A 22,281-nucleotide genomic window follows, 5' to 3' on the forward strand; every position below is an offset into this window, starting at 1 on the left:
TGACTACAATCAATTCTATTTCCACTGTCACCACAGTCATTCTTAAACTATGCAACAGGATCAAAAAATCCAAGTCCTAGGAAAATGATCAAAGGAAAAGATCAGAGCTCAAATACAACTTAAAGACTTCAAGGTGGCATGAATTATACACAATCATAAAAAAAGAAACAAACAAAAAGATTTCTTCCTTAAAAGGAGATCTATCAAATTCTCCTTTTAAGTATTTACATTATCTTTCCAGGAGAAACAAAGAAATAAGAAACTGTGCTTTATGTGAAACTGGTTTTAGTTACGAGAAGTCTAAATTAACAGGCAGCAATTTCACTAATTAGGGGTCCAAAGATAATGTCAGGTATCTAACACTTATCAGTCAATTCCACAGACCATGTAATTTCAAAAACCAAGCTGTGTGGATTTCTTACTTTGATAATCTGATCATGCTTGAAGATCAGTAAATTAAGAACTTGCTGCTCTTTACTTGGAAAAAACAGAAGAAAAACACTCCAATGAATGGCTTTTGCTTTTACTGTCTTCTTTGTAAGACAAGCATATTAAGCTGAGCTGGAATACAAAAAGATGCAGTAGATTCTGGCTGTTAAGATTCCAGTTTGGTGCACTTTGGCATTCCTGGAGGACTTCAGGCTCCACTGCAAAATACAGCATTCAAAATTCAACAGAAGATGAATTGGAATAACAGTTTTTGTCTGTGATAGGAAAATAGCAACTTCCTCCAACTGGTTGATTATGCTGAAACTGGGTAAGAACCAATGCCTTACACAAATGCTAGCCAGCATATAGGGAGCTGGTTAAAACTGAAACAAGAATACACAATATAATAATAAAACCTGGGCAATACAAGATAGTTTTATGCCTTCTTTTCATTAAAATCTAACACAGCACTCACACCATTACTTAGGTCTATGTGGAGAGAGCTGTTTCAACTGTATCTTTTGTGACAGCTGGGATAAAACTTTCAGTTGCATAGCAAAAAGGTGTACAATCCCCCATTTTTAAAACGTTTTACTGATCATGTGCCAATGCCATAACTTGTTAAGTTAAAGCAGATAAAGCAACAGCCAAAGATATGTAAACAAAGATTTCAAATATAACATTATGCACTTTTAAAACGAATAATTTAATACCATTGAAGACAAATTGAGTGTACAATATATACTTGCTGTTAAGGCTGAGATGCTATCATCCACATCTCCTGTTAAGCAACAGGAAACCTCAATTCAGATAAACATGTAACCAGCAATAAAATACCCAGAACTGTAATTATGTAATTAGTATAAGCTGATACTGTGTGAGGCACTCAAGTATTCTGACTTCATTTGTGAATGTTTAACTGGCTTAGTTTCACTTCTCAAGAATATCACAGAAAAACAACTACAATCTTAATCTTTCAGACTAAACTTTTGTTTTGCTCCATAAGCAAAACAAAACCCAGTGCTTTCTATTCCAGTCATGAATGTTTCTGGAATAATGACAGTATTAATTTCAGCAGAAAGCAGTTATATAATACACATCTATACAGAAGAGTCTTGAGTTATACCCACCCTTTGCTCTTCAACTGCCAACACTGTCTTGCACAGAAAGAAAAAAACACAGCTTTTATTGAAAGACTTTGTCTATGCAAAGCTTACTGAACTTGTTAAACTTCAGAAGTTTAAACAGGATAGTAGATATAAAATTACCATCAAAGATCAATCATAACCTCTAAAGTTGCAGCTGATTTCAAACATTCCTTTTGATAGGAATGTACAGCAAGTTTTTAGAAGTAAGAACACTTCAAATCTCCTCTATTTATAGGGAAGTTTGTAACAGGTTCAATTGGAGATATGAAAACCATTTTAAATAGACATCACAAGATGCATCTGCAGTTTAAAGGTCAAATTTATTAGGAGATTAAGAGATGTATTATACATGGACTATAAATACAGCACAGCTGACTTTATTCACAGTCACACATCCAATGCCAACCTATTTCGTAGACACTCTTGTTCTTTTGTTCCAAGAAAAATTTGCACCATAAGACTTGGATTTAGGTTTTGGCATCTTCTTCTCTTCAACATCATAACTCCAGCCTAGAGGTTATGGGGTAATGGCAGGGTGAGACAAGAAAGAACGAGAATTATATCCTCGCATACAATATACAGCAGATCCAACTTAAAGGCTTTAACTTTAATATGTTTTTTTCAATGTAGGCACCCACTAATCTGTTCCTTTCTAGTTGGCAATAGAGAATAACAAAATGCCATAAATGTGGCAAATGACCATTCTGTGAGATGGCAAGACTTGACCATACTACAGACCAGACCTCCATGCAAAAAAACCTGACAGTTTTCAATGAAAAGCTCAACAGGGAAGATTGACTGTCCTGTAAGTTCATGGCACCACTATTCTACAGCACACAGGAGCACTAAGGCTCTGTGCATGTTGGCACAGGAAAAGAAGAAGGTAAGAAAACATATGCCATAAAATAACATACAAAAGCTCATTCTCAAAGGCTAGGAGACAATGGAGACCTTGGAAAGCTGATAAAAAAAGAAGGGTGGTAGGGAGGACCAAAAAAACTAAAAAGCAAAGAAAAAACTTCAACATTAGAAAGGAGTTTAATACTTAACATTTTAAAGAACTTTAATACTTAACATTTTTTATAAGAACATAAAAAATTAGGAGTAAAAAGAAAAGTGAATTAAGTGATAGAAGACAAGTAAATTAGGCGATAGTTAAGCAAGAGAAATGCTTAAAAATGTCAGAAAAGAGGAGGTGGAGACATTAGTGTTTATGTAAATCAAAATGCAAATTGATTGCAGTCTCCAGGTGCCTGGAAAGTTGCCAGGGCAGCACTCAGTATTCCGAAGTTTGGTCTCTTTAGCTGCAGTATTTCACTCAAAGTTGAGATACTTCTGTTGAAGCCAGAAGTGGTTAAATATGCAGTTTTAAGTGATACTCATAAGACACTACTTTACTTGGTTTTAAAACTGAAACTTGCAAGCCCTAAAATTCTTAACATATATCTGAATTTTTATACTTAAGGTGCTCGCAGTAAACAGTCAAGATACAGCTACACATCAAAATATTCTGTAAGATACACAAGTTGTCAAGTCACTGCATCAATTTTGCGTATTCACAAACGTCACATAAACAGTTTCTTCATGTTTATCAGCCTCAATCAGTGTTAATTTCCAAGTTAACTATTCTCTGTAAAAAACACTGAACAGGGACTTTAAAAACATATTCTTTCCATCTGTAAAAACACTGGCTTTTGCCTCCTGTTCTGATTAAAAAATATAAGCTTGAGTAAACAGCCAGAACTAGATCCAGAGACAGACTTCAGTGTTGCAACATTCAACATTGTAACACCTAACATTGAGACACTTGGCTGCTGGAATGGAATCTACAGCCCCAAGGTATTGCTTCATCTTTTTACACACCAGATGGAGAGGGGCCGAGTGCCTCTAAAAGAGATTTGCAACTGCCAGCACAATGACTTGCACTGCCACAGATAGCCAAAATGCATAAAGTCAGTTACATGTAACTAATGACTGCAAGAGGCCACCATTCTTTGGAACAGACTCCTTCAGACCAGCGTTTTGAGGTGTTCACAACAGAGAGCAGAGGTCACTTTTATAAAAATACCAGAATGCTGGGGGAAGTGACTCTTGCCCAGAGCGCTGCTATACAAACCAAGTAGACAGAAAGCAGATTTCACCTTCTCTGGAAGAACACCCTCCTCACCACCTGACTAAAGGTTACTGTGGAGTAGAAAAACTCTCCATCCTTGTTACTTAAGCTGTATGTTTTTAAACAATTGCTTCAGTGATTCAGACAGTGCAAAAAAATTTGGTCAACAGTCAGAATTTTTCATTTCTTCCAATTAAAAATATTACCTCCTTGCCTAGAAGTCAGACCATCCTCAGCTGTAATTTTGGACAGCAATATCTCCTTTTACTGTATCCAGTGCTGCTACTCCAACATTAGAAAACACATCAGATGGGGCAGGCAGAAAGAAATCTCCTTAAGTTGTTAGGTGAGAAAGAACTCTTAAGTTCTTAAGTTTAAGTTTACTAACTGTACCAAAATAACCTGCAATATCTAGAATTTTCAGAAATTACATTCCAGGTTCTTAAGGAATTTTGTCATGGAAAATGTGTGCGGTTCACACAGGAGCCACAGGGAGAGGTAGTTATTTGTGGTCCTAGACATAGCTATGTCTCAATACTATCTTGGTTATGAAGCTAACTTCCAGTGTAAATGTCTGCCTAAATTTCTAATGTATCTTAAAAAGCAGAACTAAATAATGTAAAATTTGTATTTCTAGCTACACATGATATTGAAGCTATCACTACAGAAAATACTATGGACATATCATACACAAAAATGAAAAATGAAATTAAAAGTTAGGCAAGTCAGTGTACACGGAAAAGTACAGTGCATCTCAATTATGGTAAAATTAGAAGTGCAAGCTAAGTGAATATTGAACTACTAATATTTATACCAAGTCATAGCCTTAGTTTAGTTGGTTTCATGCACAATGGAGTAATTTCTAACTCAGGGAAGGCATAAACTTTCTACACTGAACAAATGCATTTTACATAGTCTGCATTTTGAAAAGATAAAACATAACATCTACAAAGAGATGACATAAGCAGGTCATTACAATAATTTTTTTTCTCCTATATGCTGAATTGTTCAAGAAATAATATGAACTATACAGAAACATAGTGCCAAATTCTCCCAAATTTCATTTGTTCATAAAACAGTAAAATACACTAATAAAATTGCACAGGTTATCCAATGCAAATGTGATCCTATGCACTTCTTAGATAATAGAACCTATTTTTCAATAAAATTAGTACTACTAAGCCAAAAAATTTTCCATTTAAAGAGGAACAGACAAATTATATTCTACCTATTACTACTAAAAAGTGCAAGTAAATTGAACTTAAATTGTTTAGTTTCTTAGATGCACAGGCTAAAGGACTTACCGTGTTTGTGATGCATAATATCAACCTCTAACAACTTTGCATAATTTGGTCTGGCCAAGGAACTTTACTATTTACCCCAGCCTAAATATAGTTGAAAGCTGCACACCACAGGGAAGACTTCTGAAGAACCTTACACTTCATGTACATTATTCCTGGCTTTATCTCAATGTAATTAATCACCTTCACATCCACAGGGACTAAGCATCAAGCTAACCTTTTTAAGGAAAATGAAGTTGATTTAAAAGAAGAAAAAAAGAAAAAGAAAAGAGAGCAGCAAAAAATTCATGCTAACAGAAAAAAGGACTGCTGAATATTCAAAAGGCTGAGATTATGGGTATGGTTTGTGGTACCTTCATTCTGTCAGGAAATACAAGCCTAACTAAGTTTACAGATAAATTTCCTGTGATACAACATTGCCTTAATAACTATTAAGTAATTATACTGGCTTTTCTACAGTCTTTTTCACAAATAAGAATAATCACCAAGTGTATGTGTTTAGACTCTAATGCTGGGCAGAGTTAGGTGTAACATCCTAAATCTACAGGTTCCTCATGGGGAGCAGCGAAGGGATGTGCTCATCTCCCCTCTGGGGACCAGAGACAGGACACAAGGAATAGAATGAAACTGCTTCTGGGCAAGCCCAGACTCAACAACAGAAAAACCTTATTCCCAGAGAGAGTGTGGTCATGGGAACAGGCTTCCCAGGGAAGTGACCAGAACACTAAGTTTCTCAGAGCTCAACATTGAGGTGACGCTTTTAGTCACATGGTTTCCTTTTAGGTAGTCATGTGAAGAGGAGTGAGTTGGATTTGATGATCCTCTTGGGTTTCTTCTACAATAAATCTATGCTACAATATAGCCAAAAATGAAGTCCAAGATGCTTACTTGGTAATAATTTAATTCTGTTTTTTTTATCATCACACATTCACAGGACCTCTGACAGTTTTCCTAAGTAAGAACTGAGATGCTCATATTAAACCTTCAGGCAAAGATCATACCCCCATGCAGCTGGAACACCAACCCTGGGATACACCTGAAGTATTAACTTTCCTCCAAGACCTGAGCAAGGTCTGATTCAGCTCTCATTTAAAACAGAGACAGGTGCAAAAGAACATTAATATTACATTTCAATAATAATAATAATAATAATAATAATAATAATAATGGCTGAAACACCTTTCTAACAGTGGAAAGTCTAAAGTCAATGCCTTCAGCATCCCTGGAAATATCTTCCCTTCCCATTTTCCTCTTCCCCATGTAGAACACTAGTTTACCAACTCTGCAGAAAAGAGGGAAGGTACTGTATCCTGTACTTATTCTATTGTTAATACTTTGAGATCAAGATTGCCTATGGAAGGATGAACTTCTCAAGGTCCATACATACAATACATACCATTTTTTTCAGCAAAAGCAATGGCATCTTCTTTAGTAGAGAAAGTAAGAACCATGTTGGATAAAGGGTCAGCTCTGTAAGTAAACAGATGACAATTTTTAGGTGTACTGGAAATAGAAAAAGATTGCATCTGTATCTCAAATATTAAATCAAATACTGTATTACGCAGCTCACAGTAGTATGCCAACTCATAAAACTATTCAACAGACTTCTAAAAATTATCTTCAGGGTCAACACTTACTTTTGGCAAAGTATTGTTTTACTCTTTCAGTGCATTAGACTTCCCTCACAGCTACTTGCAAAAATTAATTGGGTTGTTAGACACACACGTCTAACCACTTGCTCAGGTTATAGGAAGTGCTCTGCGAGACTCTTTAGTTTAAATCTGCAAAATTCCTTTCTTTTTGTAAGATCAGGAGGTCTAAAGTAATTCTGAACATTTCAAGGAGACCAAGTGTCTGTAGACTAGTTAGGCGAAGAATAATCTTGGACAGAAAAGAACAGAATACTGAAGTGAGCAGAGAAGGAACTAACCAGAAACTGAAAAGCACATTAAAAAAATATTGAGAGTACTGCTTTAGCGGAGGTCACATGACCCCCACAAATCATTTCTACACAGCAAGCAGATCACAGGCCACAACGGAAAATGAAGCTCCAAAATGCAAACAGCTAGCTAAGTAATTACATAGTAGTTTGTTTTAGATGACCAGCTATTCCTCAACTGCATGAATGAAGTACCATAAAGGTTTTTGAAACAAATTAAATTCTCAGTGAAAACACAAAATTGCCTTATTTGTTGCTATAAAAGCTCAATTTACGAACAATGACAAAGAATGGGGGAAAAAAAGAAGAAGAGTTCTAACTCTTAAAGAAATTAGATACCGGTTGTAGCAAAACAAAGACAGATAAAACCTCCCTGTGACAACACTGCCTATGAGCCTGCGAGACAACTGGAAAGACAACCAAATTGCAACAAACTATTGAAGGAGCTGCCTCTCAACTGTTCTCTCTTTGAAGCTAGAAGGATAAATGAAGAGAAAAGACTGAAGATACACTGAACTCTCTACAATAAAGGGCACAGCCTGTGACTGGAGAAGGGGGAGGGGAAAAGGGGGAATCTCGCTTCCAGCAAAGACAACAGTGTAATTTTATCTCATGTACACATGGAAAAATGGAGTTCACTACATATCCAATATATTCCCCAATAAAAAAATCAGAAACAAATAAACAAAAACCACACAACAAACGAACAAACAAACAAACCTAGGATAAAGACAGAAATTACACTTTTGCAAGCCACTGCGGATAGGTTCTCTTAAAGATATTTAAAGATTTCTCTTATAACAGCATCTAAGTGAATTAAGAACTAAGAATTAGTTGATGACAAGACCAGTGGAGAACTAAGTGGCCCCAGTATACTGCAATATTGTGACAACTTCTGCTTATTGTTATTCTCTTCCATAATTGGGGCTGGAAAAATCTTTTCAACACTGCTAAAAAGGAACAAAGAAGCTTTAGGTCTGAAGTGTGGTGAGGGACCAGTGCCTGTTCAGAACAGCAAATATGGCAAAAGCCTTCCAGCACAGAGGCAGTTGGGAAATGAGAATTGTGCAGACATTATTAGTTCTGTTTAATGTGCAATCATCTTTCATTCAATCTAAATAGGTTTCTGATTTATTTCCATAAATTAGCTATCTGTGTGAGAAAACTGGATTTCAGGATGTCCAGCATGACGTCCTGATAGTGTCAGCAGTACCAGTGTTGCAGAATTTCCCATGCCTATCCCCATTTGTTCTATCAATCACTGAAAATTAGGATTCCATGTTTTGTTCTATGAGATCTCATACAGCGAAAACTTCACACTTCCCACATTTTTTCGTTTACAGTTTTAAATTAAAAGGTGTACCCAAGAAATATATTTAGCCATTCTCATAATGAAACCTCCCAATTACAAAAAAAAACATGCCATGGGTCCATTTTACTTAGATCTGTAACTGGATAATTTTCACTTTAAAAAAGCTGGAATAGCCAAGAAACAAGTGCAAAAAACCTCCAGCCCCAAATAAGACTGCAAAATGACAGAAATATAGAAAAGACCTACAGGTCTTTCCAATATATTCAAGTATATGGAGTTCAGACAAAAAAGGGCTTTAACACGTAGACCCTAGAGAGCTCTTACCCACTAATCCCATTACATTATTCAAAAGTAAATGGAAAACTGTCTGTGAGATGTTTTTTGCAGAAATTAAATCTCAATGGAAGAAACTCTTCTTGGGTATTTTTGGGTGTCGAATGGTAACACCAGAATTACTAGAGTTAGTACACTAACAGTTTTCACAAGCATGCCTTAAAAATGAATGGATACAAACTAATTTACAAAACCTTTAACCTACTAGCATTGATTCTCAATGGCGCACTTTTTTTTAATCTTACCTGGAGCCTGCTTACCCATGAGAAATTCCCTTCCCTACCCCAAAATAAAAACATATGTAGAGCCTTCTCAAATTTTTATGAGAAATCAATGCAACAGGAAGACTTAATTTCAGAGTTACTTTGAAATAAATTTCTGGATACATTTATGTTATATATATATTAAAAAAAAATTCTGTGACTGGATTTGGAATGTTAATACATCTTAAAAAACGCATCCTGAAATTATTTCATGTTTAAGGTTTTACAGTTTTTTTCATAACATTTTGTGATATTCGATGATAAGTGCTAATATGGTAGCAAGCAGATATTCTCAGTACACATAGAACTCTTTACTGAAGTTTGAAAAAATAACTAGAGTGGTTGATTTCAGTTTATGTCTAACCATTAACTATTCTGAATATTGCCTCTGAGATTACAATATTGTCAGAGGAATTGCTGATATAGTTCTCCGAGTCAACAGGAATTCTAATCACACCATGAAATGTAGGTACTGTATTCATATGAAGAAAAAAAATTAAGAATAAGATGCATACAAGTTGCAATTACATTTCCAAAATACAGCATATTTAGCTAAGACTAGTACCTTTCTGGATTTTTCGTGTATTTAAAGATTTTAATGCTAATACTGACAATCCTGTAACAAACAGAATAATATTTTAAATAGCTGGGCTTCTTGTGGTTTTTTTATTAGTCATGACTCCTCATTTTAGATCCTCAGGATAAAAAAAAATCTGGAAATATTGTTGTTTTTGTTTAAAAGATGCAACTGAGAGCTAAGAATGATTAACTACTTTATGGACCTTCTGGTCCTGATGCTGCCACACAATAACATCATCCCAATGTAATTACTGAAATGTGTGGTTGTTAACATCTTTTTTGAACTCTTCCAGATGATGAAATGAGCTTTAAAAATCTGTTTTTAAACTTAACGGGTCATACAACAAACAAACCCAACCACTTTCTGTAAGTACTGTTATAATACAATCAGATTTAGGTAGAAATATTTGATATTTCAAATTTAATAAGTAGTGAGAGCCAAATATAGAAGAAAAGTACTTTCAAATTCAGTAAGTACTCACGTAGATGCCCAGCCCATTAAAGGGTTCTCCCAGCGCTCCCTGTTATCAAATTCCATCTTCCATTTCTTTGTATTGTTAGCTCCTGACTGCATTGCATTACGTGCTGGAACAAAAATGTGAACTTTTCTGGTTTTGATGTGCTCATCCGGAACACCAGTTAAAGTCGAGATATCCTAGAAAAAACATAATGTGACTTTTTAGAAAAGAGTTCATCCGAAATGTGTAAGATAATACTGCTTATGCTTTTTACATAAGTTCATGCTTTATATTTAAAGTTACAAAGCTGAAAAAAACTTAGAAAACTAAATTGTAGTTTCAACAGAACACAACGGAAGGTGATACATGCTAGGGCTGCTATTATACTGCTTCCCCTGACTGGTTAGATTTTGCTCGGACCAGTTACCTGAACTTGCCCATCTCCCATGTACAAAACGGCTACAGCCAGAGGAGGGACAGGACATTTCCCCCATCCTTCTCTGTCCACAGCTGCAAAGTCAGGATGGCTTCAACTTGCACCAGCTAAACCAAATGAGGAAAAGTGCAAATGCTTTCTTCCTTCAGGAAAATATTAAGAGTGTTGACTGAAACATTGACAAATTCCAAAACATGAACAGGACTATTCACCAAAATATTTGCCAGCCAAGTATGCACTGCAGTATAAGCACTTTCCCTTGGGCTTAACTCTGTATATTGTTCAGAGACAGCAACACCTATGGTGACTCAAGAAGCTATCCTTTGCATGAAGGAAGAGGCAGAAGCTAGTATCTTTTGCACAATATGCTACTGATTGTTTGAGACTGCAGAGAAGGTGCTAAAAGTCAGCTCTTATCTCTCTAGCCATAAGTAATTAAATAAAGTTGACCCCTCGTCATGTTTCAAGTTATGACTCAGCATTTGACAGTCAGCTCTTCTGTTGACGTTCAAGATCAACAGAGGGACATTTGATGCTGGTAACTTTCTTCAGTGTGTTTGTGAGGAACAAAATGATTAAGGAGATTCCAACCTTCAAAGAAAAAAAAAGATTTGTAACATTGTATATAATCAACAGTAGGATGCCCTCCTCTTCTAGAGGGATAAGCCTTCAAAATAAACGTAACAAAGATAAATCCTTCAAACCAGCCTAAAAATATTAACTGACTTTAACAAAGCATAAGATAGGGAAAAACCTCACAAGCATTGCTGTGAAAAATTACCCTCAGCAACATCTGATATAATTAAAGTGAACATTTTTGCTAAAAACTAAACAGTAATTATGCAAAATTAACTTGTCAGTTCACCCTAGTAAAGACTGAAATCAAACATCAAATCCATCTCCAAGGAGGTTAAACTACTCCTGTTCCTTACATACTTAAAAGGCCAGTGGGAGCTCCTTAGTCTCCCTTTTCCCCTCCCCTCCCTCCAGGAACAAGTTGTAAACTGGTCAAATTCCAGAAGGCTGCAGCAAAACTTTCAGCATATTGAACTTATCTTGACAGTACTGCCATGACTTGAACAAAATGAGAACCTTAAATAGAACACTGTCATTTTACATAAATGTACCTATTAACATTATGGGATTTTCCTTTGTGGCAAACGTGAAACTTCCTGATGCAGCCACCAGATCATCCTTTGAAAAGCAGCAGTTCTCATTTCCAATTTTATTTTACACAATTTGGGAGATCAGTCCCTTAAAACTATAAAAGGGAAGAAGTGTAAAGTATTTGACTTGCATTTACAATTAGGACAGCAGGGGCAACAAACAAGCATCCACACTCTAGCTTTCCAACTTCTGACATATCTACCCAAATGATCACAAAAAACTGTCAAAGTATCTTAATGATTCCATTATAAATGCCTTCATTAGGACCAAGTCATTTTAATATGAGTTAGCAGTGATATGAAAGAGAAGCAGTACCAGCTACCGGAATGTTGCAGCACCTATGCAAAAATACCTTCTGAAAGACTGGCACTTCTCACTGCTGAAGCTTAAACTGCAGTTTAGGAAGGAAATTGCTTAAATTTTTCTGATTTGAATTGGCAAAGTGCTTTGTTTAACAAAAAAGAGTTTTCACCTGCAGTAAAGTTTGGTGAGGATTCAATGTTTCAGCTTGCTTATTTATACAAATAGGTAGAAATATTAGCCTTTATTTCTGTATATAACAAACATGAGAAAATGTAGTAATATTCACAAAAAATTTCTTTTACTGCTCTTTAACAATATACTATGTGCAAAAATGCTGGGGTTGTTATCATCAAACACTTTCAGACATGTAAAATCCAAACCAGCCCAAAATTACTATATTTTTTTACTATTATTACTCTCAGCAACTCTTAAGTCCATTATGAATTTTATGCTTCAGTTTTAGAAGTTTTTGAATTCTTCCAGAATAACCTGGAACTACTAAAAAAAAAAGATACTACATTATACAACATCATGGACATAAACTATTTTCTCTGTTGAAACCTTACCACAAAGAAATCATAAAAATGTTATACAGCGCATACAGAACGCAATCTAAAAAGAGGGTTAAAATCAGCAAATGCTATATTTGTGAGATTACCATAGTAAAGAAATGCCTAGACTTGTTTATCTGGATGAAAGTAAAATGAAAACCCCAGACATAGCCTTCAAGCCATGTTTTTCGGGCACTCAGTTGGCTCTAAATCAATGTTATTTCACCAATAATATAGGATTAATCCCATAAAAATCTTTTCAAACTTAAAATTAAAACCTGCCTGCTTTCCCAAATTGAAATATCTACTTGGTGTTGCTAACTCTCCATACTTACACTCATTATAGCTAGAGTTTCCGTGCCTTCTAGCAATCATTTATTGATATCTTCCCCATTTTAAAAGCTGGCAATTGAACAGACAGTTGTTAGGACAATGAGTTTCTGGTTGCTGAAGCTCAAGTTGTCCTGACATAAAATCACTGATTTTTGCTTGCTGTAGACATGTAAGGTACTGTAGCATAGCTGAGCTGTTGCCAAAGATATGGAATAAAAAGGCTTGGCATCTATCACATACTTGACACCTAAAGAGCACAGAAGCTCTAAGATTCCTATTCCCTGTAGGCGCACTCTTAGTCTAGACAAACTGATTTCTCACAGTTTTAAAATGCATTACAACACTCTATTGTGATCATTTCATCCACACAGCTCCAGCTAGTGACAGAAGAACCTGTCCTTTAAACGACATTTCAATGGGCTAAAGCTCCCGCTCCAAGATGCCATTAAAACAATATAATACTTGAAAAGAACTATGCTGCATTGGGTTGAACTCTTAGCTGGGTCTTCAGTGCTTTGTTCTGAGTTTAAGTTCTCATTGAAACTACCTGTGAACCAACTTTCCAAAACAAAGATATTTTTGACAGCTGGTTTCACATTAGTATCTTTTTTTTTCAAGTGTTCCTTAATTTTGCTGTATTAGCAATTTAAGATACTAGTGAGGTGTTTAGCATTCAAAATCTTAAAGATATTAGATGACAGTAAAAAAGACTTGAGAATTGAACTGTATAGGTTTACTAAAAATTAATAACCCTGTTTCAGATTTTTAAAACTGGCTGCCATCTAAAAAGTGCATTCTGACACTCTGTTTTTCTTAATATATATGCCATTTGAATAGTAAATTCTGATTTTTTTTTTTTTTGTAACTCAAGAAAAAATTAATACTAATTTTGAGGCATTTTGTCTCTTTTTGGAATAAGCTCAAAGGGACAACCCCCCCTTTTTTTTTAAACTGTGGAAATCATATAAAATTTCTTAAAAACACAGGGGTTTTTCTTTATTACAACTTAGATTACTTAAGAATGTTTGTCATGGTGGAAAGCCTGCTAAAGCTGTTCTGGAAAGGGTAGTAACAGACAAAATGTGCTATGCAGCAATAAGAAAACTGATTCATAGAGGCAGTGTCAATGAAAGCACTATTCAGCACGAAGATGACTTTTAAAGGGAATGAGAATTTCCTTCTTTTAAATATTCCACTAATAGCAGAAATTCCAAAGGGGACAAGAAATAGAACTCTCTAATTAAAGGAGAGAGACAAAATGATTGAAAGTAGCTTTGAAAACAAATGCTTTCGAACAGATAGGTCAGGTGTCCATAAAGGTGTTATGTTTCTTCTTTGGCATTTCCTTCACCATGAAGACAGAAACTGTACATAACTACTATTAACTACCTACAGTTTAGCACTCCCCCTTTTTTTTTTCTTTTTTTTTTCTTTTTTTTTAATAAAGGAAACAGGGAACAAGCAATGGGAAGTTGATGTCAAAACACAGAAAAACCTCCCAGCAAGCTTCCAGCAACCACCCAGGATTTAGAGTCTTGCTAGCCGCTCTCTTTTCAATACCAGAATTTCACACATTTCAATGACCATTATGACTTCAAAGAATCAAATTTTCATCATTGTCCGTCATCTGCCGGTTGATTTGTATAAAGCAGTTCTTCTGCATGCATTCCAGACAAAGGGCTCCTTACTTTCGTGGCTATATATCAAGTTTAAAAGTTCTATTTGTGACAGTTGTGTCTGTGGTAAATTAGGGTAACACTGAAGGAGTGCAGCTGCTCCACAGGAACCTCCTTTTTGGCATCATTTCACTTAAATAAAAACTGAATAATTAGTTTCTGCCTTTATTAAACCACAAAAATGCCACTGGCCTTAGCAATTACTTCCGGTTGCCCCACCTACTTAACCTCAATAGTTTTACACTTGTTAGAATGGAAAGTAGAAGTTTTCTGTACTTTATAAGAGTTTACAACAGCTTGCTCTCTTCCCCACCTCCAACATGTTTTACCAGACTAACTACGTAAAGTTTTGCTATAAGTCCATGTTGCAATTCACTTTATTTAGAAGTTGTTATATCAAAGCACAGAACATCTTGCATAATACCCACAGAGTAGCTGCTGTGAAAAAAGTTTTTTATTTAATGCGCTCAGCTGCTTAACTGTACGTCAGGATGAGAACATTTTTGTTTCTATATTTCAAAACAATATTTTTGAAGGCAATGCAAGAGAATAGAATCTGCTATGTAAACTGCAAACGGAAAAATGGAGCAGAATGAACTAAACATGGTCAGACAACATTTATCTAACAGCTACCAACAAAACAAGGGGAAAAAGCATATTTGCCCTTAGGAAACTTTGTATCACACAGGATACAGTTTTCTTCCAGACTTCACAATCATTTTGCATTATCACAGTAAATGATGAACAACGTGGTATTATTCATAACATATTCTTCCATGTAGCCATCCTGCAGAATGATTAATAAAGAGGCTGAAAAAAGCACCTAAAGAACTGCGCTTTTAAAAAGAAAACAAAACACTGTAAGCAGGAAACAGAATTTGATAATAACAAAGATTTCACGAAGGTTTCCATTTAAAGAAAATCTCTTTTCACAAGCAGTTTTGTAAAAATCTAAAGAGAAACTCAAAATGCAGAAAAGTAGGTCTAACAGAAACAGAAACCGTCACATTACGGGAATCAAGCTAAGTCCACTATATTACTTTTTAAGTTGCTGACTGCCATTATGCAAAGGAAGTGTCAGCATCCAAAACAAGCACTGGTAGGTTCAGCACTTCTATTCATTAGTTTGCGTTTCACAGCTGAGGCAATACTACAGCAACCATGTCTGAGCATTCACTGCAGTTGCAAAAACTCCTTGAGAACTTCCCTGTTGCCCTGCTCCAATGGCTCACTACACTTCCCCAATACTTTACATGCTTAATATTATTCTATACTTGATGGTATGAGACACTTCAAATAAAATGATATAACACATTTCAAACACCATTAAACCAGCATCTCTTTGAATCTGTGATTTGAGAAAAACACCAGGAAAGAGCAAACAGGAATAAGGACTAGAACATGACTTCACAATAATAACTAGAAAACATCCTTCTCACCTGCCCTTTTTTCACGTCTTTAAAACACTTCACTTGAAGCTTGCAACGCATCCCCAAATTTTCTAGTCACATCTCCTCCAAAAGTCACAGAAAATTGGTATTTATAAAAGTGATTACTGGTAAGTTATAGAAAAAGCTGCTGAGTTGTGCTTTTGTTAGTTTAAACTAAAACACTGAAAAGAAAAACAAAAATCCATGATTTGCACTTCTCAGTACCTTCACAAGACTCAAAACAGAGAGGCATTTTTCTTGACACACTTGCAAAAAATACCAACCATTTAGTCTGCATTCTCACAGACAAGTAAACAACATTTTACAAACTTAAAAATGAAACAGTTGAAACACCTAAGTCCCACTTTCAGCATCGACAGGCTATTTCTTGTTCCATATCATTTTTTCTGCCAAGAAACAATTGCAAGAAACAAAAATGTATTTTTTATTAATACCGTATTTTTTTCCTGTAACAGTATGTCTTAACTGCGTAGATATTGTCTGAGTAAATAAAAAGATGTTAAAAAGAAAGGAAATCAAATACCTGGGTTTACAATTTGATTTCTCTATATATCTCTATTAAGAAAATCACTATTAAATAGAGGAAAGCAGGGGCACTCAGGGGCAAAGAGCATATTTCATAAAAATAGATATTGCTACTAGTACTTATAAGAGAATTCAGTGTAGATGTGATGTTCTTCAAAGTGACAGAATGACAAACAGCATGATTATCTTCAACAAGATGGAAAAAAGTCTGAATTACAGAAGATCTTGCAAATTACTTTTTATTCTAACCCAACTATATTTAGAGAAAGTATATTTTCTAGAACTCATCTAAACCATATGTTAGCAAAGTTTTTGCTTGCACACACAGACAAGTGTGTGCAAGCAAAGGCTAGGTCTTTTTCTGAGGCCTTTTAAAAACAGTTTTCTACAGCACACGGATTTCAAGCACTCTACTATAAATTCACAAGGAAGTGCAAGAAAATCAATTAGTGAAGAATAAGACTACAGCCACATTTTTAGATGACAGACTCAAATCAAAGAAGAGGCAGTCTTAATTTACCTGCATTTAGAAAATGTAAGAGGGTAACCAAACAATTGAAACAATCTGATTTATGTTGGAATAATTTACGTTATGGTAACACTTCCCTGCTGTACTACCATAAGCAACTGCTCTTACAGACACTATTATTCAGTGCAAAACAAGAGAATAGGCAGGAAAAGCTTTGAAAGAAAGCAGACAGAAGTACTAGCAGATAGACACTACCTAGGATAAAGAACTTTGTACCTATTCCCCCAGTTAGTTCAATTTTTTATATACTATTAAATAAATAACATATTGTAGTTTACTTGTAGCTCAGTGATGGCATGTTTTTCAAACATAATTTATTCGGTTTGAAGTATTTATAATACAATCCTAGGATAAGTCACAGTAAAGTAGATTGTCTTGCAAAGCTAAACACAGTATTTCAATAATATCTTGGTGAATTATTCATTACCAATGATTTATAGTCTATAAAATGCAATTTTGATCATGGACACCAAGAGCCTTAACCAGCAGTTAAAGATGAGGTCTTCATATCTGAGGTGAAAGCCAAAATTCAGGCTACTCTTGTGCACTGGAAATAATTTTGTGTATTTTTTGTGTGTTTCTGATACCATTTTAATAAAATACTTACTTTTAACTTTCACTAAAAGTTAAGTGTATTTACAAAATAAACCATAAGCATATGACTCAAATGAATTTTTTAAGGTTACGGTTTTTCAGGAATAAGAAAATGAAAAATTATTATCTACTTAATGCCCATCTGAAAAACTTACAATGCTTCCTTAGAAGTACCAATTAAAAAAATTTCCAAATAAGGCCTCAGTAGAGTTCCCAAATTCAGGTACCACTTGTTTCATAATCTTCAGCTTTCAGAAAGGGCTTCAGTTGATGTTAAATATGTGTCTCTTTCTCAAAGCTCCCTTATCCACTGAAGCTGCAAAAGACCCAAGGGAGAAAAAGACTCGGAGACTGCATGGAATTAGGAAATTACTTACACACAGGCAGTGGAATTGCTGCTGCAAGGCAGGAACACCTTGATCAATTCCTAATTTAACCTGGACAGCAAATATTCTAAGGTCTGAGCTACTGAATACCCATTTGGATGTACAGCAACATCTTAGGAACTGATAACTCTGGTAAGATTTTTTATGATGAAATCATAAGAAAGATTGTCACTACAGTGTATGAAACACTAATTGTGAATTCAGTTTTAACTAACTATGTCCTAAGGCTGGAAGCTAGAGCAAAGAACACTAAAATTCAAATCTTGTTATTGTGCATTTTCTAGTGTTCTTTTCCTTTCACCTCACAACTACCAATTAATTAATTTCCTATTGAATGGTAGCTATGGAGCAGCATTTAACTTTAAGGTTTAAAAATTAGCAAACAATTCAGGATTCTGTTTATTAAGATAAAGATACTCATCAAAGGTGAGGGTAAAAAAAAAGGCAAAAAGTAGTTTTTAAAGTTTATCTTGACAGTTCTGACTTTATGGTCTTCTACTAAGAAGAGTATCGGAAATTCAACCAATGCCTGCCTTAATTGTTCTCTATTCTTCACATCTCTTTTATAGAGAAAATGATTTCTGTAACAGATCTTTGCCCATATAGTTACAAGTGGTGTGAGACATAAGAGACAAAAACAGAAGCAAATCCCCAATCAAGAAATGCAAATTTAGAGCAAAATCCCTGTTAGTGCATGCTTCTTAGAAGAAGAAAAGTTGCACTTCAGAAACTACAAGGAAATCAGACCTGTTAAAAGCTGCCCCTTACCCTAATGCAGGATGTAATGCTTCTGTGTAATATGCATGCACTTTAGAAGTTGAAAGGAAGTGCTAAATAGTGTACATAATTTCCATACACAGCAGGTAGTGAAGCAAGAAAAGAACTGACACAGTTACCCTCATTAAAGAGATGCACAATAGAGAACTGTTATGCAGTGTTAGCATATTGAAGGTCTATGCATCAGGGATGTTGCGGCTATTAACAGCTTAAATGTTCTCTGCATTTTGTTAATTAGTGCATATAGCTTTCAAACCTTAACTGTGTTTTAGAAGGTTCTTTTCTAGCAGTAGCACAGCCATTAATTACTTCCTGGTGGGGATCGAAAGAGTTGATGGCGCTTCAACTGTTTCAATGTTATCAATAAAATACACCTAAACTCCATTGGACAAAATGGGGTTTTTTCACATTTATCTATATAGCTAGTTTAAATGGATGGTTTCAAAAATCCCTCTCTAAAGAAGCTGAAGTGTAACTAGAATATATTGTATTACTTCGCAACAGGTTTTATAGCTAGTTACCTCTAGAAATCCGTTCGTGTAATTAGTGCTTTGGCCTTTATATGCTTGGCCTTCACTTACAGGAAAGAAATTATGGTCTTATACTTTCTAATAAAATAGAAAGAAATCCATCATCAAAGAAAATTAACTTGAAACATTAAGGTTTCCTTTCACTTTTGCATTACTGTGGGGGGAAAAAGAATCAAGAGAGAGTACAATGTACATTTGTGTTTACTAAATGGTGATAAAAAATTAAGAATTTTTATTGGAACCAGACATTAGAGAGAAGATATACAACTTCTGACTCAACAGAGGCAGAATGAGTTGACTCAAAAATGCTTTCAAATAGAGTCAAAACAAAACAACAAAAATGTGGTCCTAAGAAAGAATACAAACCAGAAGAATAGAAAATAAAACACTAGTGCAACCTACAATATTTATCTTAAAATAGCTTCTGCCTGGTTAATATGATACTCAGTAAGAACTTCAAATACATGATTTGTATACGGATTATGTTTGCCTACATAGGAAAACAGTTACTAATTTTCATACATGAATTTATGTGCACATCCAGAAAATGAACCGATAAGTAAAATTAACAACTTCTGCAGAAATTTTAATCTGAATTACTACCAGTCATAATTTTTCAGAACTATCTGAAACATCTTTTAAAAAATACTGTCTTTGATATGTCTTACTAGTATTTTGTAGAAATTCCTTGTAGCTCAGTTTCTTACCACCTGTTAACCAAGTTTTCAGGCTAACAGGTAATAGGATAGAAGTTATTTTCCTATCAGCAAAGACTTCCTTTTGCTTTAAGCTTAGAGTGAGTAGAACTGAGTATGCCAAAAATATATATAAGAGACTAAGCAACTGCCCTACGGTGCATGTTTCACAGCACAAGAACTAAATGGCATATTAAAACTCTGGTTCTGAACATCAGATGCTCTCTCCATGGTCCCACTCTCCATTAATACAGGTTAATTTGCCAGTTTGAGAAAAGACACATGAAAGTACTTCAAAGATTCCTCAGAAATATGCCATAAAGAATTTGAAAAACATTTGATTCTGTCATTGATGATATGAGTACAGCCAGAAAGCACTGAAGAAGCCCCAGGCTCTCTTGCAGCATGATCAAGATGTTCAAGAATTCCCATGAAACTACCAGGCTTTCCAGACAAGAAAAGCTTTTCCCTCCTGACTTGATAAAATGGTTCACCTAGACCTCCATGACTAGAACCAGGTTTCATGTCTGTACAAGAAACTTAGGATTTGTGGTTTTCTAGCCTTTCTTAGGCTAGGATTTGTGGTTTAATTCTACAACTTAGTACTACATAAATGCAGAAAGACCCACCTGAATGCACAGAAAAACTAGCAATGTACAGGGAACTTAATCACTATTCCTGGCAACACAAGAAGAATTCATGTCAACTACATTAATAACATAACATGGGATACTAACTTGGGTTTTTTAGAAAAGGTTCAGATAATGGAACTGTTTTATGAGAACATGGACATATCCTCCTTTAAAAACAAAAACTATTGAACAAAACAGCTCTAAAAATGAAGTTACTTCTTACTCCTGTTGATTACTTGGTTGTACCAATGACTTAGTCTTATTCTTTCTAGCAGTTAGAAACACGGTTTGCATATTTAGACTTCCAAACTTAAGTAGGTGTTTAGATGTTGAATAACCCTTTGGAATCCAAACTAAACACAACACAATGATGCTCCTTTAATTTGTTCTGAGCAGCCATCACAGCAAACTCTTCGAAAGCATTATTCGTTCACAGAAAATGAAATACTATGCAATGAAATGAAAAAAACCCAACCCTAAAAACATACTTTGACCAAGTGGACAAGATTGAAACCTTGAAATTTTTGCACAGTAATGCTGTATGAAGGAAGCCCAGACAAAACAGACACTCCGAAGGGTTGTGTAACCTCAATCGCAAACATTCCTCCTTCCAACAGCCAGCAGAGAGAGCACTACTGTGCACCAAAAGAAAAGACTCTCAGACCAAGGAAATACAATTCCTTTACCCCAGCCTAAACCCAAAATAAACCTACATAGGGATGAGAGGGAAATTGCTCTCATGGATACAAAGATCCTGTCACTTTATACAGGGTTCTGAGCTACCTGCAAAATGTAGTCTTCTAAACTGAACATCAGAAGTATCTTCAACTGAATTTTAGTCATATAGCAATATTTTTGCTCTTAGAAGACAGATAAAGGTGATGGCAATTTCTACTTGGACTGTCAGAGTTATAGAGAGCTTCTTTATCACAGGGAGTAACTTGTTGCCTACAGACATTCTTACAGAAAGCACTTTATCACACAATTGGGCTTTCTAAACCACTGCAAGCCTCATCGAACTACAGCTGCTTAGAAAAACAAGTTGTAGCAAGTAATACAGACTGAATTGAGTTAGGATATTCCAACTAAGAAGGGATTTAATTGCCAAACAACAAAAGATAATAAATAAGCAGTATTTAAAATATGTACGTAACTAGATAAACTGGTAACTACACCTGAACTTGTACTGTAATTAAGCCCAAATGCAACTACCAACGATAAATATAAAGAAGAATATGTCTAATTATTTCAATTAGAAACAAACAAAAAAATAATGTTTAGAAACAAACATATACTCTGGCAGACCAGAATGGTGTACATGAAGTAAGAAAGGTTATCAGCATCTCCAGAGTCATTAAACCCTTCAAATATTACACTTCACTTAATCTGCTTTTTTAACTTAAACAAGGTTTTTTTCCTCCCCAAAGCAGTATTTCTTAATCTTCACTGGGTGAGGGGAGAGTGGGCATGGTATAACAGAGAAATAGAAAAACAACTTTTTATCTATTATGTTTTGCAGCAAAAATGCAGTTTCACACATAAACTATCAGTGACTGCAGAGTAAAGGCCTTTAAACATTTAACCCTATGCAAGTCCACCCTTAAATTAGACAGTTTTATTAATGTAGATGTGTATTTTCACTTACTAATGGTCTTCTCTTTTGAACATTTCACTTTTATTGAAATAATTGAAGTTTGAAATAATTCTAGAATGTAGTTTTATACCTTAGTCAGCCTCTAGCATCTTTCAAACATCAGGGCAGTTAAACACAGAACTGTAGATGACCAAAGGCAAACAAAACACTTTTTATAATTTTGAATC

The 22,281-nt window shown here is 35.1% G+C and overlaps 1 protein-coding gene across 1 annotated transcript in view; it reads right to left on the reverse strand.

The window, feature by feature from the left end:
• Positions 1-1,878: 1,878 nt before the first annotated feature.
• NDUFS4 (NADH:ubiquinone oxidoreductase subunit S4) overlaps positions 1,879-22,281 on the reverse strand; it is a 47,855-nt gene continuing 27,452 nt past the window's right edge. The window contains exons 3-5 of the mRNA XM_058044269.1: positions 9,900-10,072; positions 6,388-6,461; positions 1,879-2,087 (exon numbers count right to left, since the gene is read on the reverse strand). Coding sequence (XP_057900252.1) covers positions 1,984-2,087; positions 6,388-6,461; positions 9,900-10,072 — 351 coding nt within the window. The 3' untranslated portion in view covers positions 1,879-1,983. The remainder of the gene's footprint in view (positions 2,088-6,387; positions 6,462-9,899; positions 10,073-22,281) is intronic.

The sequence above is a fragment of the Melospiza georgiana genome, chromosome Z, assembly GCF_028018845.1.
Source record: "Melospiza georgiana isolate bMelGeo1 chromosome Z, bMelGeo1.pri, whole genome shotgun sequence".
In the NCBI taxonomy this organism is placed as follows: Eukaryota; Metazoa; Chordata; class Aves; order Passeriformes; family Passerellidae; genus Melospiza; species Melospiza georgiana.